Source organism: Amblyomma mixtum, chromosome 8 (genome assembly GCF_055824585.1).
Source record: "Amblyomma mixtum isolate Tamu chromosome 8, ASM5582458v1, whole genome shotgun sequence".
NCBI classification, from domain to species: Eukaryota; Metazoa; Arthropoda; class Arachnida; order Ixodida; family Ixodidae; genus Amblyomma; species Amblyomma mixtum.
This window is the reverse complement of record NC_143019.1, coordinates 121,664,155-121,680,509: the sequence shown is the minus strand read 5'-3', so window position 1 is coordinate 121,680,509 and position 16,355 is coordinate 121,664,155. Positions and strand designations below refer to the sequence as shown.

The 16,355-nt window shown below is 47.3% G+C and overlaps 1 protein-coding gene across 1 annotated transcript in view; it reads left to right on the top strand.

Moving 5' to 3' along the window:
* LOC149334162 (uncharacterized) overlaps window positions 1-16,355 on the top strand; it is a 71,820-nt gene that overhangs the window by 33,634 nt on the left and 21,831 nt on the right. Inside the window, exon 7 of the mRNA XM_089556209.1 lies at window positions 11,652-11,925. Coding sequence (XP_089412335.1) covers window positions 11,652-11,925 — 274 coding nt within the window. The remainder of the gene's footprint in view (window positions 1-11,651; window positions 11,926-16,355) is intronic.

The following is a 16,355-nucleotide window of genomic DNA, read 5'->3' as shown; positions in this document are numbered from 1 at the left end:
AATGTCACGTGTGGCTACCGGCCGCCGCTGCGCGACGACCCATCCCTCACCCTGGTTGACGTCAGAGGTCATTCTATAGGTCAAACGTGGCTACTGGCCGCCGCTACGCGAAAGGCCGTTCATGAGCGTAGTATTGCTTTCGCAATAAAAGGTGTATGGGTGTTGTGCATACTGGCAAATATAAATGGAAAGGAAGCTCGGCTCCAAGCTCGCGGCCGCGTCTATCGTCACGGAGGCGGTGTTTTCGTCGCCGGCAGCTTTGAGTACTCAGTACACTAACTTGAATGACCTTGCTCTGCGCTTGCTTCATTAGCATTCATTTCGCTACATTTTGCGCTGGCAGACTGAAAGAAAAAGCATCGCAGGCGGTTCGTTCTAGACAAGCGGGTTTTCCTGTTTCGAGATGGTTGTTCAGCTGGTACAAGTGTTCTTTTTCTGCAAAGCGTATCAAGCAAGAAGCGATGCCTATTCAGCTCAACACGTCGCTAACAACAAGCATACTTCAAACATAAAGCACGAGAAGGATGGATTGTTACATCTCGTCTTGGCAGATGATTTTAACAGCGGTGCAACAGCAAAGGAGTCTTCATGTGCCAGTACTAGTGGCAAGCATTTCTGGGGTGGACACAGCATTGTGGCAGCTAATGAACAGACATAATTGGTGCTTTTAGCGGAAGTACACCAAGAAGAATATTCAAGAAAAATCAAGGCTCAGGAAGAGACACGTGTAAGAGCGCTTCGAAAATACTCTTGCCAAAATTAAACGGCATATTGGGGACAACTGCATTTTAGTGTGAGTCGGCAAAACCATAGACACTTTGCGGTCGAATTTTTATCCGAACAATGAACCCGGAGAAAGCCTGAAAAGTGATTCTTCTGAATGCAGACTTTTTACAATAGGATAGCTGTTCAGTGCATCCTGTTTTTTTACTTCATCTCTGGAACTTTTGTGCCCAGGGCATGTTTAGCAGATGATAGCTTTGTTTGTCACGGCGGGGGCGCCCTGTATGCGCAAGTTTCGAAGGGAACTGAGGCTTTTGTAGAACGAAATTGTTTACGTAACCGGCATTGTTCATGCAAGTCATCACGCCGCCGATGGCTTCCGGTTCCCTTTTCTTTGATATGTTAGTGTTCAGCACAAAATGATTGTTCTTTCAGTCTCTGTCGACAACTGCTATCTTGGGCTTCAGAGCTCCTGACATTCTTTTGTCGCCACACACTGTTTAACACAATGCTGTGATGGGGTCCCATAGCTCTACAACACGCCTTTAAGGCTTCAAGCATGGTGTCACGTGTCAGATGGCGCGCCGACGGACGACGTGCCTCTTTGGGCTAGCTCCGCGCACCGAAAACTTGGCATACTTTTGACATACTTGCCGACCAAAAAACTGCCTTTATTAAGTAATGAGCAGATGCTTGTTCGAATGAATGCGCATCGCTTCTTAGAATATTGCACTCTTATTTCTATGCGGGTGACTGACCACGCACCAAATGACATCTCAGATGGCAGCGGTCACTAGCTTGTGGATGGGCATTGATGACGCAGTTATACTTTGAAGTTTAAGAGACAGCACTTATATCATATGGATTATTCTCCAGCCCCCGTCTCCTGCACAGTTCCAACTATAACTGAGGGCATGTCGGCTGGACTGTGGGCACTGCGCGGCTTGTGGCAGCTCCGGTAATGTTTTCCGCTAAGTGCCTTCATATGCAAGCAAAGTGTACCGCGTGGGTATAGGGTGGAGAGAGTGGCTGCGTGGGTGTAGCGTGGAGTGGGTCTGTTTTTTGTGCTGACTTCTTCGCAACATGCAACGCCACCTAGCCGGACAGCTTGCTCTGCTGAGCTATACTACTTATATTTTCTTTCTTTTTTTTTCTCGTTGGCGCTGCGGTGCATGGACGACGCGGCGAAGAAACAGATCGCCGGGCAAACTTTGTACTTACTTTCACAAGTAACCCCCCCCCCCCCCCCAACGAAAACAAAATCCTTAAAAAACATTTCAACATTCTTAAACAAAGAGAGCGCCTTGCCAAAATTTTTCCTACACCCCCTTACCTAGCCTGCAGACGACCGAAGAACATGCAGAATATTCTATTACACTCAAAAACATATAACCACCTGAGGTTGGCGTGCCAACCTTGTGAAAAAAGTAGATGCCAGGTCTCCAAACATGTAGAAACAAAAAGTTGTGCAAGAAGCAGAGCTTCAGGTTTTACATAGAAAATCAATGTCGACTTCTATGTCTTCATCCCACACAGCACTCTTTCACCAATTAGACCATCTTGACGAGCGCGGCGCAATCAAAGGACCCTCGCTTCAACACTGCCGCCATTCATAGTGGCCCCATGCGACCTTTCTTCCCCAAAGTCGCGTATGTTACTGGCTTTTTTTTGTTTATTGTGGGTGTGTGCATGTGTGTGCATCCACAGCCCACGTGCGTCTAGTTAAATTCCACTGTGGCCGCCTAGACCCGGTATATATATATAAAAGCCGGGGGTGAAAATCGTATGGATCACGTAGAAGAAATGGAATTGACCATGACCAAAACGTTAGAACAAAGGAAGTTGTTTTTCCACCGTGTGTAAACTCATTGCCATTGTGACGAGGGCCCTTCCAAGGTCGAAACATAAATTGTTTCAAATGTTGGTCTCAGTTTTTTCGAGCTGACCGTTACGCGACTTCCTTGGTTATATACAGTATGTTTCAGCTAAAACTTTATACAATGTTTAAAGATAGGCTTTTTGAGAGAAGAGCCCTTTTTCCACCATAGCATTTTCAGCGATGACGGACATCAGAATATTGCGAAGACGTGCTAAATAGCAGGCACCATGGTTACCTAATATTGAATAATAAACTTTTAATAAACTTTTATGGCTTATACTCGTGGCCAAGGTCATGTCCGGTGTAACGCTGTCTTCCACGAATAACGCGGCAACTGATTAGGATAGGAGAGTGTGTGAGTGAAAAACTTTATTAAGCTATAGATTTGCTTTTCTTCTGCGGCTGTCAGATGGCTTCGTCCATCTGCTTGTACAAAGATCGGCTGCCCTTAGTCCAGGGCTCCGCTGGAAGCTGCTGCCAGTTGTGCTCGCCGAATCAGACCTTCTTGGTCGACTCGGCGATGGCTGGAGAGCACTCCCTCCCATTGCTCCGCACTCGGGTTTGTTATAACTGGTACCACGCTTATCCTCTGGCATGCCTACGTTATGTGCTACAGCATGGGGGTTCTTGGCACCAAGGGCATTTGTCAGTGTATTGTGTGGAGTATATTTGGTTGAGTACCTGTAGGTTTGTGTACGAGCCCGTTTGTAGCTGCCTCCACGCGACAGAGTCCTCTCTGCTAAGGGAGTTGTGTGGTGGTGGATACTGCTTTCTTGAGCCCTTGTAGTAGTTTAGTATCGCCGAATAATCTTGGGGTGCAGGTTCGTTCCCCTCGAGGTCGCCTACTTTGGATGCTCGGTAATAAGTGTACCCTCGAGCTATTATGTCCGCCTCCTGGTTCCCTGTTACTCCCGTGTGTCCCGGTGTCCATACTATCGTGTGCCTGAATGGTTCTTCGTTTGGCTGTCGTTGTGTTATGTGGCCCCCAGAGCGGAGTATGCGGAGCGCTCTGTGCCCGATTCTGCCGCGTAGATATTTGCGGCATGCTGTTTGTGAGACTGTAAGAAAACTGATGGTCGCATCAAATAGAGGGGACAAAATGTGACCACGACGCCAAGTTTGATACTGCAGAGTATTAGTTAATTACATCCAATTAAAGCGAAAAAAAGAATACAACGACATGCGTCGATATAGCGCGGACGTTGATATAGCAACAGGAATGACGTGACGTCACATGCGCCGGAAGTCATCACAGCATTGTGAAAATTATTATAGAATGTTCGGAAAAACGCCAGATCTGTGTCAAATTACATTTAAAATGTTTAATTAGGCGTCATTAGTGCTTAGAATCACCGGAAGATCTAATTTGGGTAAAAATTGCTTAAAAACAAGAAAAATTGGATGATGTCACATCAGACGAAAGGACGTCGAAGCAGCGTGATCCACCGCCAAGCAACTGCCGACGCGCTGCGCATGCGCAACATGACGTCACCACTTCCTCTCGCCACGCTTTTATCCTCTGTCGTGAAATGAATTCAAGCGCGGCAAATTCAAATCCGTGCAATGAGTCGCAAATGGTTTTCGCCTTCCCACATTTAAGAGATATGTATGTGACTAACGAGCTTTTTTAACTATTACAGTTAGTCTCCTTAATTATTTACAGGCGTGCAGGCCACCGTAAGCGATATCTATATCATTTTTTAGAATTTAGAAAACGCGGCTACATTCGACGCTGTGACCCAAGCAATTCTGGCTATTTCGACAAGTTACGTGCAGTGCAAGGGTTGTTTTGCCTACAAGCTTTTTGAAAGGGCATGTATTTTTGCGCGATGTCGCCATAATTTGTTAAACCACAGCGCCGAGGGTAACCGCATTTTTGATATTATAAAAAGAAATATTTATATTACTTGCGGTGGGCTACACGCCTCTCGACAATTGAGGAGCCAAACGGCAAAAGTTAAAAAGTTAACTATTCAAGATTAGTTGACCACTCTACTAGTTAACACGTCTTATATTTTCTGATGTACTACACCGCTGATAATGCCAAGCAGAGAAAAACGCTCTCAAGAGATTATTTTTAAAAATTGTGTAAACTCTAGGTGAAACACCTGTATAGGTGGCCACGTGTATTTCCATCTGGTTACACCGGACAGTGTGGCTAGCGCGAAGTATCAAAGCTTCATTGATTTAGTGTTTCAGACAGAGTGTACGATTTCCGGTGTTTGATGAGTGTTGAACGAACTTATGGATCACGAGACCGACATACATACCTACATACATACATACATACATACATACATACATACATACATACATAAATGCATACATACATACATACATACATACATATATACATACATACACACACATACATACATAATACACCCGCCGCAGTGGCTCAATGGTTACGGCGCTCGGCCCGAAAGAAGCAGGTTCGATCCCGGCCGCGGCTGCGGAATTTCGATGGAGTCTAAATTCTAGAGGCCCGTGTACTGTGCGACGTCAGTGCACGTTAGACCCCAGATGGTCGAAATTTCCGGAGCCCTTCACTACGGCGCCCCCCATAGCCTGACTCGCTTCGGGACGTTAAACCCCAATAAACCAATACACACATACATACATACATACATACATACATACATACATACATACATACATACATACATACATACATACATACATACATACATACATACATACGTACACACACATTGTGGGGTTTTAAAATGGGGAGTTAAATCCGTTCTCCCTGTTTAAGCGCGGCTGACCCAGTTCAAAACCGCGCGGATCCCATCCCGTGGTCGCGTACGCTACCGAGCGCACGGCGACCGCGGCGGGCCTTGGTCTGCGGCAACAAAAGAACGACACACTGGCTGACACAAACAAGGCACTTATTGCTATAACAACAATAACGCCAGCTAGCAACAAAATACGATGAGGAATCGAGGATGTCCGACTCATCAGCACGGTTACGAGCGAATGTTCGCCCACGGTAGGGCAGAGGGCAAACTCCGAGGCCGGACGGAACGGGTTTGGCGGGACCAAGTTCCGACCAAGAGGCGCCCGTCGACGAAGAGCGGAGCCGCGAGCGAAACGTCTGCTCGCTTTCCCGGTCCCAAGGAGAAGAGAGCCCGTCGCTCCCCGCGAGCGCGCAGCAAAACGCCATCCGTGGCGCTGGTGTCGCTGCGACGCGAGCGCACTCCCCTGTTAGTTGAAGTAACACAACTAAGGGGAGTGCGTTGCGTGGAAGGTAACCACAAGGAACTAGTGCGTTGAGGGAAAGCGAACGGAGGGGACAAAGGAGTCCCCACATCCCCCCAACCTTAAATAGACCCACGCACCTGCAAGTTACATGCTATGGAGCAGTCTCCTGGTCTTAATGCACTTCAGGCAGGTCTTACAGCGGAGGTCACGCCGACAGCGTGTACGCAGTCTTCCGAGGTATTCTGAAGGCGGTGTGAAGGTCTCCGCTGGGACGACTCGCATGGGCCGCGGACTACGTGTCCGCAGGCCTGCGAAGAGGAGGGCCGGTTGACCACTACAGGCCAGGATTCTGCACTAGTGGCCAGGGTAACAGCAGCCGGAGGTGTTTCCTGTCTGGTCTCGCCACGGCTGCCCCGAATGGATGCGGCGAACAAGATACAGGCCGCTCCGTCGCAGCAGGCGGCAGCGAGACGACGTGCACAGGACAGCAAGCCGGAGTGGCTCCACTGGATCTGCAAGATTTCCGAAACACACTCCGCATGCCTTTAACGTAAGCCACGGGAGGGGAAACGGCGTACACAAGGGCCTCGTGGCTCCATGCTCAACTCGCTAGCAAAACGAGTCGGACGGCTGTGCCACGCAAAGTTCGAGTGAACAAAACCCTTTTTTGAGTTGAGCGAGAGTGCTCAGTTCATGCGAGGTTACAAAACGGTTGACAGCAAAGTGCGCCCCCTCTCAACTTCACGGTCCGGTGGTCGTGTCTCTTTCGACATGGTACAGGCAGCTCTGAAAAGCCTTAGGCCTCACTGCCATTGTGACGGTCGTCGACCCCTAAAAAAAAGAAAGACCCGAAACGGGTTTCGTGCGCGCAGCCGCGAGGTGGCATCAGCTTTATGGGGTGGTCCTACCCCGCTCAATGCACGAAGCAGCTTCTGAGCGGTCGGCGCCCACCGTATCGGACGGTGTCGGAGCGCCCGGTGCCGAGTTGCAATACCAGGGAGCTCGTAACGGCACCCGTGGCTCAGGCCACCCGGCTCCCGGAGCCGCGACTCCCAGAGTCGAAAAAGAGACCGCGAGAAAATATGTACAGAAAACTCGGACCACCCACGCAGTTTCCGTACTCACTCGCTTCGGTCTCGGCAACTCCGCGGGCGCTAGGCCTCGCGCTCCCTCGGTGCCGACTAAGTGGTTCTCGTGCTGAAGATACTCCAGAAAAGAAAAACGAAGAAAAACGTGCTGAGTATGTCGAAAAGTTCAAACATGCTGCAGCGCAATCCACCTCGCACTCAAGAAAGCATGCCGCAGGTCCTAGCGATCAAAACTCTCATTAGGCCTAGCACTTGTCAAGTCCGGACAAAGAGCGCTCCTCGAACCGAATAGACAGTCGTCCAACGTTCCAAGAGCAGGCCCCACGTTGGGCTGCCATAAGTGGGTTTTTAAAATGGGGAGATAAATCCGTTCTCCTCGTTTAAGCGCGGCTGACCCAGTTCAAAACCGCGCTGACCCCATCCCGTGGTCGCGTACGCTACCGAGCGCACGGCGACCACGGCGGGCCTTGCTCTGCTGGAACAAAGGAACGACACACTGGCTGACACAAACAAGGCCTTTATTGCTATAACAATAACGCCAGCTAGCCACAAAATACACTGAGGAATCGAGGATGTCCGACTCACCAGCACGGTTACGAGCGAATGTTCGCCCACGGTAGGGCAGAGGGCAAGCTCCGAGGCCGGACGGAACGGGTTTGGCGGGAGCATGTTCCGACCAAGAGGCGCCCGTCGACGAAGAGCGGAGCCGCGAGCGAAACGTCTGCTCGCTTTCCCGGTCCCAAGAAAGAGAGGGAACTAGTGCGTTGAGGGAATGCGAACGCAGGGGACGAAGGCGTCCCCACAACATACATACATGCATGCATACATACATACATACATACATACATACATACATACATACATACATACATACATACATACATACATACACACATACATACATACATACATACATACATACATACATACATACATACATGGAACGATTGTCAAAAATTTTATCTCCTGTGCTACGCCCATGCCATGCAAACGCGCACATGCACTTGCTTGCGGCTTTAATCCCCTAGCAATGCCATGCATAACAAAGCATAACCACGATAAACAATACAAAACAAAGCTAAACAATGCCGAAAAATGGGCACGTAGTTTTAGCGCTCCTAATTCAGAGTTGGCTTAACTGCTCCAATCAACCGTCATTTCTGCGTCTACATTTTCAGCGGCACTAGTGCTTTCTATGATGAGAGACTGTTTTTTTCGTTTTAGGGAGGCACTGACGAGAATAGGAAGTCTGCCCGGAAGGGTAAATCATTAAAGTGTAGTAAAATGGAGAAACAGTAACTGAAAACGAAGATACTGAGACTGATAAGGCCCCCAAAAAGTTAAATGTGGTTGTCACCGCCACAAGCAATTCGCAGGCATATCGCTGTTACGCGAGCAGTATCTTCCCGCGTACTATCCAGTTTGTGCTGCTGAATCATTCCCTCGCAAACGCCAGTCATCGACCACATGTGGGTTGTCATCACGACTTTGAATTAAGTGTTGAGAAAAAAGGGTCCGTTTTAATTCTATTTTCTCATCAATGAAGGCTTATTTTTCTGCCGAACAGACGTCAATATACAGGGTCTGTTCTGAAAGTAGTACTACTCGTTTTTTTTTAAATTTTATTCATGAGAATAGTAGATACGATTAGGAATTTAGAAAGTAGCACCCTTCCGCATCTACACACTGCTCCCAATGAGTTCTCCAGTTTTCGTACGCCTCCAGGAAGGCCTGGACCGGAATGCTCTTTAGCTGTCTCGTGACGGCCTGTTTAACCGCATCTACCGATAAGTTGTGCTTCTTGAGCGTTCGTTTTATTCTCGGCAATAGAAAAAAGTCTGGCGGGGCCAAGTCACGACTCTAGGCGGGCTGATGCAGCGTTCATATCTTGTGCTGGGCAAGATACTTCACTACGCGCAACGCTGTGTGGCTCGGCGCGCTTTCATGGTGTGGCTGGGCGGACACGAATGCCGCTTTTTCGCAGTCTTTTGAGGACTTCCACGTAAAAAACTGCCTTAACTCTTTGTCCTGGTGCTACGAACTGTGTGTGAATGACTCCATGTCGATGAAAAAAGCAAATGAGCACGGACTTTTGCTTGGATTTGCTCTTTCGCGCTTTCTTGGAACATAGGGAAGAAAGGGTGTGCTATTCTGAGCTCCGCCTCTTGCTCTCCGGGTCGTATTCGAACACCCACGTCTCGTCACAGGCCACTACATTGTCCAAAAAATCGCGTCCTCATTCACATGATAAAGATCCTTGCAGATCGCTTTCCGGTTGGCCTTTTGCTCCTCTGACAACACCAGCGGCGCCAACTTCGCGCACACTTTCCTCATGCCTAAGTTTTCTGTCACGATCTCAAAAAGTGGGTTTGAGGAATGCTCAAGTCATCAGCAATCATTTTGATACACATCCTACGATCACTGTTCAGTAAATTTTTCACTCGCGAAACATTTCCATTGGTCTTGCTGGTCGAAGCGCGTCCGGAGCGGTCGTCTTCTTCCATTCTTTCTCTACCTTGTCGGAACAGCTTGTGCCACTCAAAAACACCTTATATACCCATGGCATCATCACCGTAGGCCTCCTTAATCATGTCATTAGTCTCTTTGCCCGTTTTGCAGAGCTTTACATAAAATTTGCTAGCGTATCGTTGATCCAGTAAACGCTCCATAATGGTGAGTGACGAGGCATTTCGACAGGGGTTCACTGTACAAGCGACCTTCTCTCTTCAACGGCCAAGAACCGACTGCCCATTTTTCCAAGCGTTCCCAATATCCCCCTTCACCGATCCTGCACGCGCAGACCACCTCTCGTCCGCCCAGGAAAAAATCAGTCCTACTAGCCAGGAAAGGCATACAATCGGTTTTTCAACTAACAAACCCTGGATGGAGTTGTATTTAGCCTGCTTTTGTGTGGACACCAGTCATCGATCACTTTGGGCTTCTCGGCATTCTCGGGGTTCTCGGCAAAGGAATGCAACCAACGTCGGACCCTGAAGCGACCATTTCTGCGGAGTCGGTATCCAGCACGACCAGATGGCGGAGCTACAACCTGAGGGCATCCTTCGTAGAAGTGACCGCCAGGTAGAACCGCCAGAACGTTACCCCCTGCCAGAGAGACCGCAGCATTAGGTCCCTGACATGTGAATTTGGAAACTATTTCCTTTTTTTTCCTTTTCTTTCTTTCTCTTCGAAAAGAAGGAAGATGTAAGTATGCGCACTGTCATGTTAACACATGCCCTTACGGTACCAAGTGCGCATGCTCATGCTTGTACCTGTCCTTATATAAGCAGTCCCTTGTCTGATAATAAACCCACTTTGTTCTCTGCCTCCCGGCCGTTCACAGGCATGAAGTGTTGGAAAAAAATGGTCCATTTTAGTCATTTTAATTCTATCTTGTCATCAATGAGCGCTTATTTTTCTGCCGCACAGACGCCAATATAGCGAGTAAAGGCATATAATCGCTTTTTGAGGTAAGAAAACCTGCATGGAGTTGTATTTAGTCTGCTTTTGTGTGGATGTAATGCGCAGGAGTATTCTGATGCGGCTTTACAACAATAGCTGGTGGGCACGTTGGTCAGACATGATTTCTTGTGAAACAGCGCAACGGCACAAGGCCAGAGGCCAGGTCTTGTCTCTATGAACCGTCACGTTTCGTCCCTGTCATCGCCAACGCCTCGTGCAAATCAAGAATGCTAGGTTTTTGCATTCGAAAGCGTCTTCTTCCTGCTGAAGTGCTGGCACTGTTTGGGGGCTTTCTGCCTTCCGTCAGCCGTGGTATAAGGATGTGCAAGTTCCTGAGAGCAGAATGGCAATGACAAGTGAGGCTTAGCAAGGACCACGCGATGCTGCTTCTGCAATGTTCCACCCGCCAGGTAGTTGGAAGACCCAGTGGCACGGTGTTAGTCGCCTCATCAGCAGCACAACAGAGTTCATATGCATCAACAGCAGCTTCCGCTACTTCTAGGGTGCCTTCCTAGGAAACCTACAGTGACGCTCAGCGCTGTGTATCGTCCCTTCTCGTCCTCTAGCCTTGTGCCTTTGCGCTGTTTCGCAAGAGAACTGATGTGGCTTGTGTCGCAATTTCAATTTCAATTTATTTCGATTTCATTTACAGTAAATACAAACACTTTTTGGACCCATAGCCAACGGCTAGTTCGGGCCCAAGTACACAAAATACGTAAAAGCAAATTCAAAAACGGTGGACTCATACAGAAAAGCGTAAGCGTAGTACATTATTAAAAGCAATGCAGTCTAAACACTAGTAGATAACATATGGCGAGGCAAAAGAAAGAAAATAGCTTTGAAAACATGACATGCAAAATGAACTATCGAACATTCAGTGTTAGTAAAAGCTATTGTGTTACATACAGAGTTCATAATAACAAAAACCTATCACGAAAAATGAATTTCAGGTTAAATGAATTATTTCAATTAAGTGTTTTTTAAGCATACCAGCAAAATTGTGCGAGGTTTTCAGAGAAATGGGTATCGCGCTCCAGATCTTTACCCCAGCAGACTGCACTAAACGCTCACGATATACATTGCGGATGGGAGGGAGGTTGCAGTTGCCGAAGGAGAGGTTTCTAGTGGACCGAAGCGGGAAATGAAGTATAGATGCATGAAAAGGGTGGTTGTGCCGTACTATGTTGTGAATGCATACAGAGATTTTTAATCCCATTCTGCATGTTTTTTTTTTTTTCAAAATTGCATGACTAGTGCGGTTGATTCTTCTGTACATCTGCGCTACGCGCTTACAGAGCCCGCCTCTACCGCTCGGCCTGCGCCAAATAAGCTGGAATCGACGCACGACGACCTCGTGCTGTGCACGTTAACTCACCGGGCTCAGTGGGCCGCGTCTTACCCCCCGGATGGCTATTGCGACCTCCTCTACTATACCTCCCTCCGATACGACCCAAAAAAGCAGGACTTCCTTGCCGCCTACGACCAGGCAAGCTTCGATCTCTTCGTGAAGCAAGCGACAGCGGCCGGTAGCAGTGCGAAGACCGGCTACGGTGCTTCCTTCGAGTACGAGTGAGTGATCTTTTTTCATCCAGCGTCACTACGCCCGGCTGTTGGGAAGAATTGAAAGCATTGCTCCGCCTTTCAATGAATGTTTGAATGAAGATTGATCAGTCCAGTCAGTCGGCCGGTTGGTCGGTCGGTTGGTGAGTCGGTCGGTTGGTTTATTTTCTTCAGACTAAAATTTACATGCATCACAAAAGTTGTGCTCACTTAACTGTTTTAGTTGTACATTGCAGCAGAGAAATAGCGCTGGGAATTTTTATTTTGTTACAAAAAGAACACATTGTAAAACGAAAAGCTATATGAAGTAATAAGAACAGTAATCATAAAAGAAGCACTTGCCTATCTAGTACCATAATAGAAAAGAGGAGTGGGACAAAAGGACAAAGTCTCTCTAACTTTAGAGAGTGTGCGAGGGGGTACCCAAAAGAAACCGCACTAAATTTTTTGGTCGGCAAAGCTTCTGTGGTACCGCGTTTTGCCACTAGGAGCGCATAGAACGAACATTAAGTTAAAAATTGGATGAATTCAATGGAAAAGAAACATAGTGTAGAACTATATCGATTCTGGAAAAGGCAGATCAGGAAAGAATTTTTCTATGATAACTCAAGAGGCAGTGCCCTACTTTTTGAAGCTAGATCAGGGTGTCTTAGAACGCGCAGCTACAAAAAGAAATTTAACGAAGAAGATGACACATGTGCAGTGTGTGGTAGATCTGTGGAAACAATTGAACACCTCATAATCAAATGTGATGGTATCCATCCGGATGTCGATGCAGGCACAGTCACTCTTTCTGAGGCCCTAGGGTTTAAAGATAACAATGGTCATGTAAATAAATCTGCAGTGGAAGTCAGCAAAAAGCGATTGGAGGATTGGTGGCTGAAAAGCAGAGATGTGGCATAAGGTTAGAATAGTAGGAAACCGTAGGCAAAGTTGATGGAGAATCTTAATGAGAATTGCCAACACAGTAAACCAAAAAAAAATAATAAATAAAAAAAAGCTGAGCATGGTGGCAATTGCCACCACCCCGTTTCAAAGGGGGCGCTCCTATCCATCCATCCATCCATCCATACAGAGTCAGTAAGCCGAGTGTCGTCGTTGACGGAGGTCAGACTAGTTTAGGCAGAGTTTTAGAGTGACGACTGTTTTGTGTGAATGTCGTTTTTGCAATGGCTGATTTTCTGGAACAGCGTGCGCTGGTGAAATTCTGATTTTTGCTCGAAAAAAGTTGAATGGAAACTCTTGAAATATTAAGAAAGACGTACAAGGACGATGCTATGGGGACAACTCAAGTGTTCCTGAATCGAATCCTGAAACAAAGCAACAATCATGCCAATGGAAAACTTTAAATTCACCTCACCTCAAGAAAGCTCGTCAGGTGAAATCAAACCTCAAAACAATGCTGATTTGTTTTTTCGACGTGAGAGGAGTCGTCCATTGAGAATTTGTTCCGCAGGGTCAGACAGTTAGCCAGGCTTTCTACTTGGATGTTTTGAAAAGATTGGGCAACAGTGTGCGGTGGAAGCGGCCAGATTTGTGGCGGTCGGGTGACTGGTTTTTCCATCATGGCAATGCCCCTGCTCCCATAGCCCTGTCTCTACGACAATTTTGGACCAAAAATGGCATGACCCCTATTCCTCAACCCTCATTCTCTGCCGACGTTGCCCCGTGCTACTTTCTTTGTTTCCTAGAATGAAAAAATAGGTGAATGTAACGCGTTTTGCTGATGTTGCTGAGGTGAAGAAAAAAACGACGGAGGCACTGTCAAGCATCACAAAAGATGAATTTAAACAATGTTTTGAAAAATGGAATGAAAGATTCGACAAGCGTATCATTGCAAGTGGGGAATTATTTGAAGGAGATTGAAGGTCTGTGCTTAAAATGTGAACAAATAAGTTCAAACAAAAATAAGTCCGGTTTCTTTTGGGTACCCCCTCGTAATGCATTAGTTCTCCGGCGGAGACGTGGGCAAATAGAGCGCAGTGACACAGCACAGAGCGCAGTGCCACCGTCGGCTATGCTGTTACTCCTTTGTTGAATTTTCATGGACAAGTGGGTGATGTCAGCTGCTACGGTCCTCTGTCTTTCCTCAGGATTCTGTCGTTACACTCAGTCCGTTCTTCCATTTCTGATATATTAAACCCCATTACGTGCTCCCAACTTTAGAAATGTGCGACAGACACATCCCACCTCGTGAAAGCGCGGCGTTAGAGCTTGACTGCAGCCACCCGCTATTTTCACGCCGGGAATAGAATTTTACAGCTGTGCCAAAGGTCACTGGGGGAAAAGTAATTGCTCAATGTGAACCGGCATGAAGACATGATGACGAACATACATACAGGTCTGGCGCCAACTACCTACTAAGTTTATTTTCCGTAACAATCCAGAAACAAACGAAAGCAGTAGAAAGAGGGCGAATAAGGATAATATACCCTTGGAAAGTTACATGAGGTGAGATTAAAACGTTGGCAATGACACGTTCATAAAGTCAGTTATGTCTGGTTACAACCAAGTAGCTGAAAATCAAATACTGCTAGTTTGAAACATGCAGTATGCAGGTACAGTGTGAAACATGAGCGAAAACCGGACCAGGCTATATGACGAGCGTTTTAGCTCGAAGAAATGGCGCTACGTACATATTCCAAAGAAGGTGCCGCAATACCACTGCGAAGTATTGGGTCGGCACGTAGCCTGCATAGGTTGCTGTCCAGTAATTGAAACCGTGAACATCCCCGCTCAACTTGACTGGAATAATTGCAAATAAAGCAACATGTGGTAGTGCTACGTGGTAGTGATGATCTGCTTCAGCTTCGTTCATTTTGAATTTCTCAGACATTAGACGAAGCACTCTACGTCACGGTTGGTCATTTGCTTAATGGGAAGAAACTATCTATCGAAATTACCTCCGCCATTTGGCGACATGAATAGAATGAGTTACATGAAAGTACTGTGTATGTGCACAGCCGGCGGGTACGCGGCTAGTCTGAGAGCTGGCTTCCACAGATCAGCTTTCAGTATTACGTAGCAGACCTTTTGCAGAGTCCTGTGCTCAAGATTTTAGGTGTCCGGCTCCGTCCCTCCGTTTCGAACGCACCTAAATTCGGCCATATCTTGTTCCGCGCAAATATCTGCGAGAGAAATACAGTACTTTTGCAAGGAAAAGGGCCGAAAGTTGCAGTGGGCGACAATCTGATATGCTGTTCAGATTAGGAAGTTCGAAGAGGTAATTTTCAGCAGCTGACGAGGCCATGGGTAATTGAAGAGCGTCCAGGTCCTCTTTGTCCTGCAGCGGCCGCGGCTGGGCTGCTGCTGTTGATGATGATGCACGCAGGGTGTGCACTAGCTTCGAGAGCCGGTACTTTTACTGCGAAAACTGCGTTTCCTCCTTCAAGTCTACCAGCGCGCTACATGAATTTCTGATGTCTCGTCCAGCCTGCATTTTATCGTTTTACACGTGCAGATACGGACATGCTGTCAGAAATATTGCAAAGTACGAGCCCCTACCTGTACTGGCGACACATGGCAGCCTTAACCAAGAAATAAATAGAAACGAAAATGCCCTGGCAGGCAAACAGCTTTTGGCACTCGTGAAGTCGGGAAAATAAATTATTTGGAAGAACCTATTTCAAGCGGCGCAATAGCGTGGTAGTGGACCCAGTGACCTATGCGGGGGTACATCTTGAAGGGATGGGCAGAAAGGGTTGAATTAGGATGCTTGCGGGTGTTATGAGAGTTGCGTTAGGATTTGGAGAAAATTTGGAGCGTGGAAATTCTTCCGAATAGATCAGAGTTGGTCACAAACCTCCGTAGAGAGCGAGCACTCACTCTTTGCCTAATGGGTACAAACGGCCTCCAATCGAGCTTCGAGACACCGGGACGTTGGCCGGGGTCTCCGAGCCAGGGCGCCCTAGTAGGGGAGGTCTCTTGGTTTCCTTGCGCCAAGACAGTTCTCCTGCACCAACCTTCCTCGACTACTAGAGACGTGATTTCGACCTTGCCAAGGAGGCTTCGGATCTCGCTCCACGGTTTTTTTTTTATTAACTGACCACTCAAGGGTCCTACTGGGGGACATTTCATGAAGGCTTGCTCACTTGCAGGAAGCCTCAGGCCCAACACTCTTGGACAGTGCTTCCATCACTCGTATCAAGCAGTTAAGGCTTGTATAGAAAACCAAAGGGGAATGCTCTTGACGATCGCAAAAACGTTCGTCACAAAAAATTCAAGCCTGCCGACAAAAGATCTGCGGATATATTGGTTGTTCTAATGAAATCGTACAATACATAAAAAAAATTGCACTGATAAACTCTCTTCTGATCAAAAATGCTTTTGTCCTGAATTCTTGTGTGTGTGCCAGCAGCGCCTTTACGCCCTCGCTTCAGTCACGCATGTCTCTATCCCGCAGCTTCTGAGTTATGGGAACCTTTTTTTTTTAATGTATG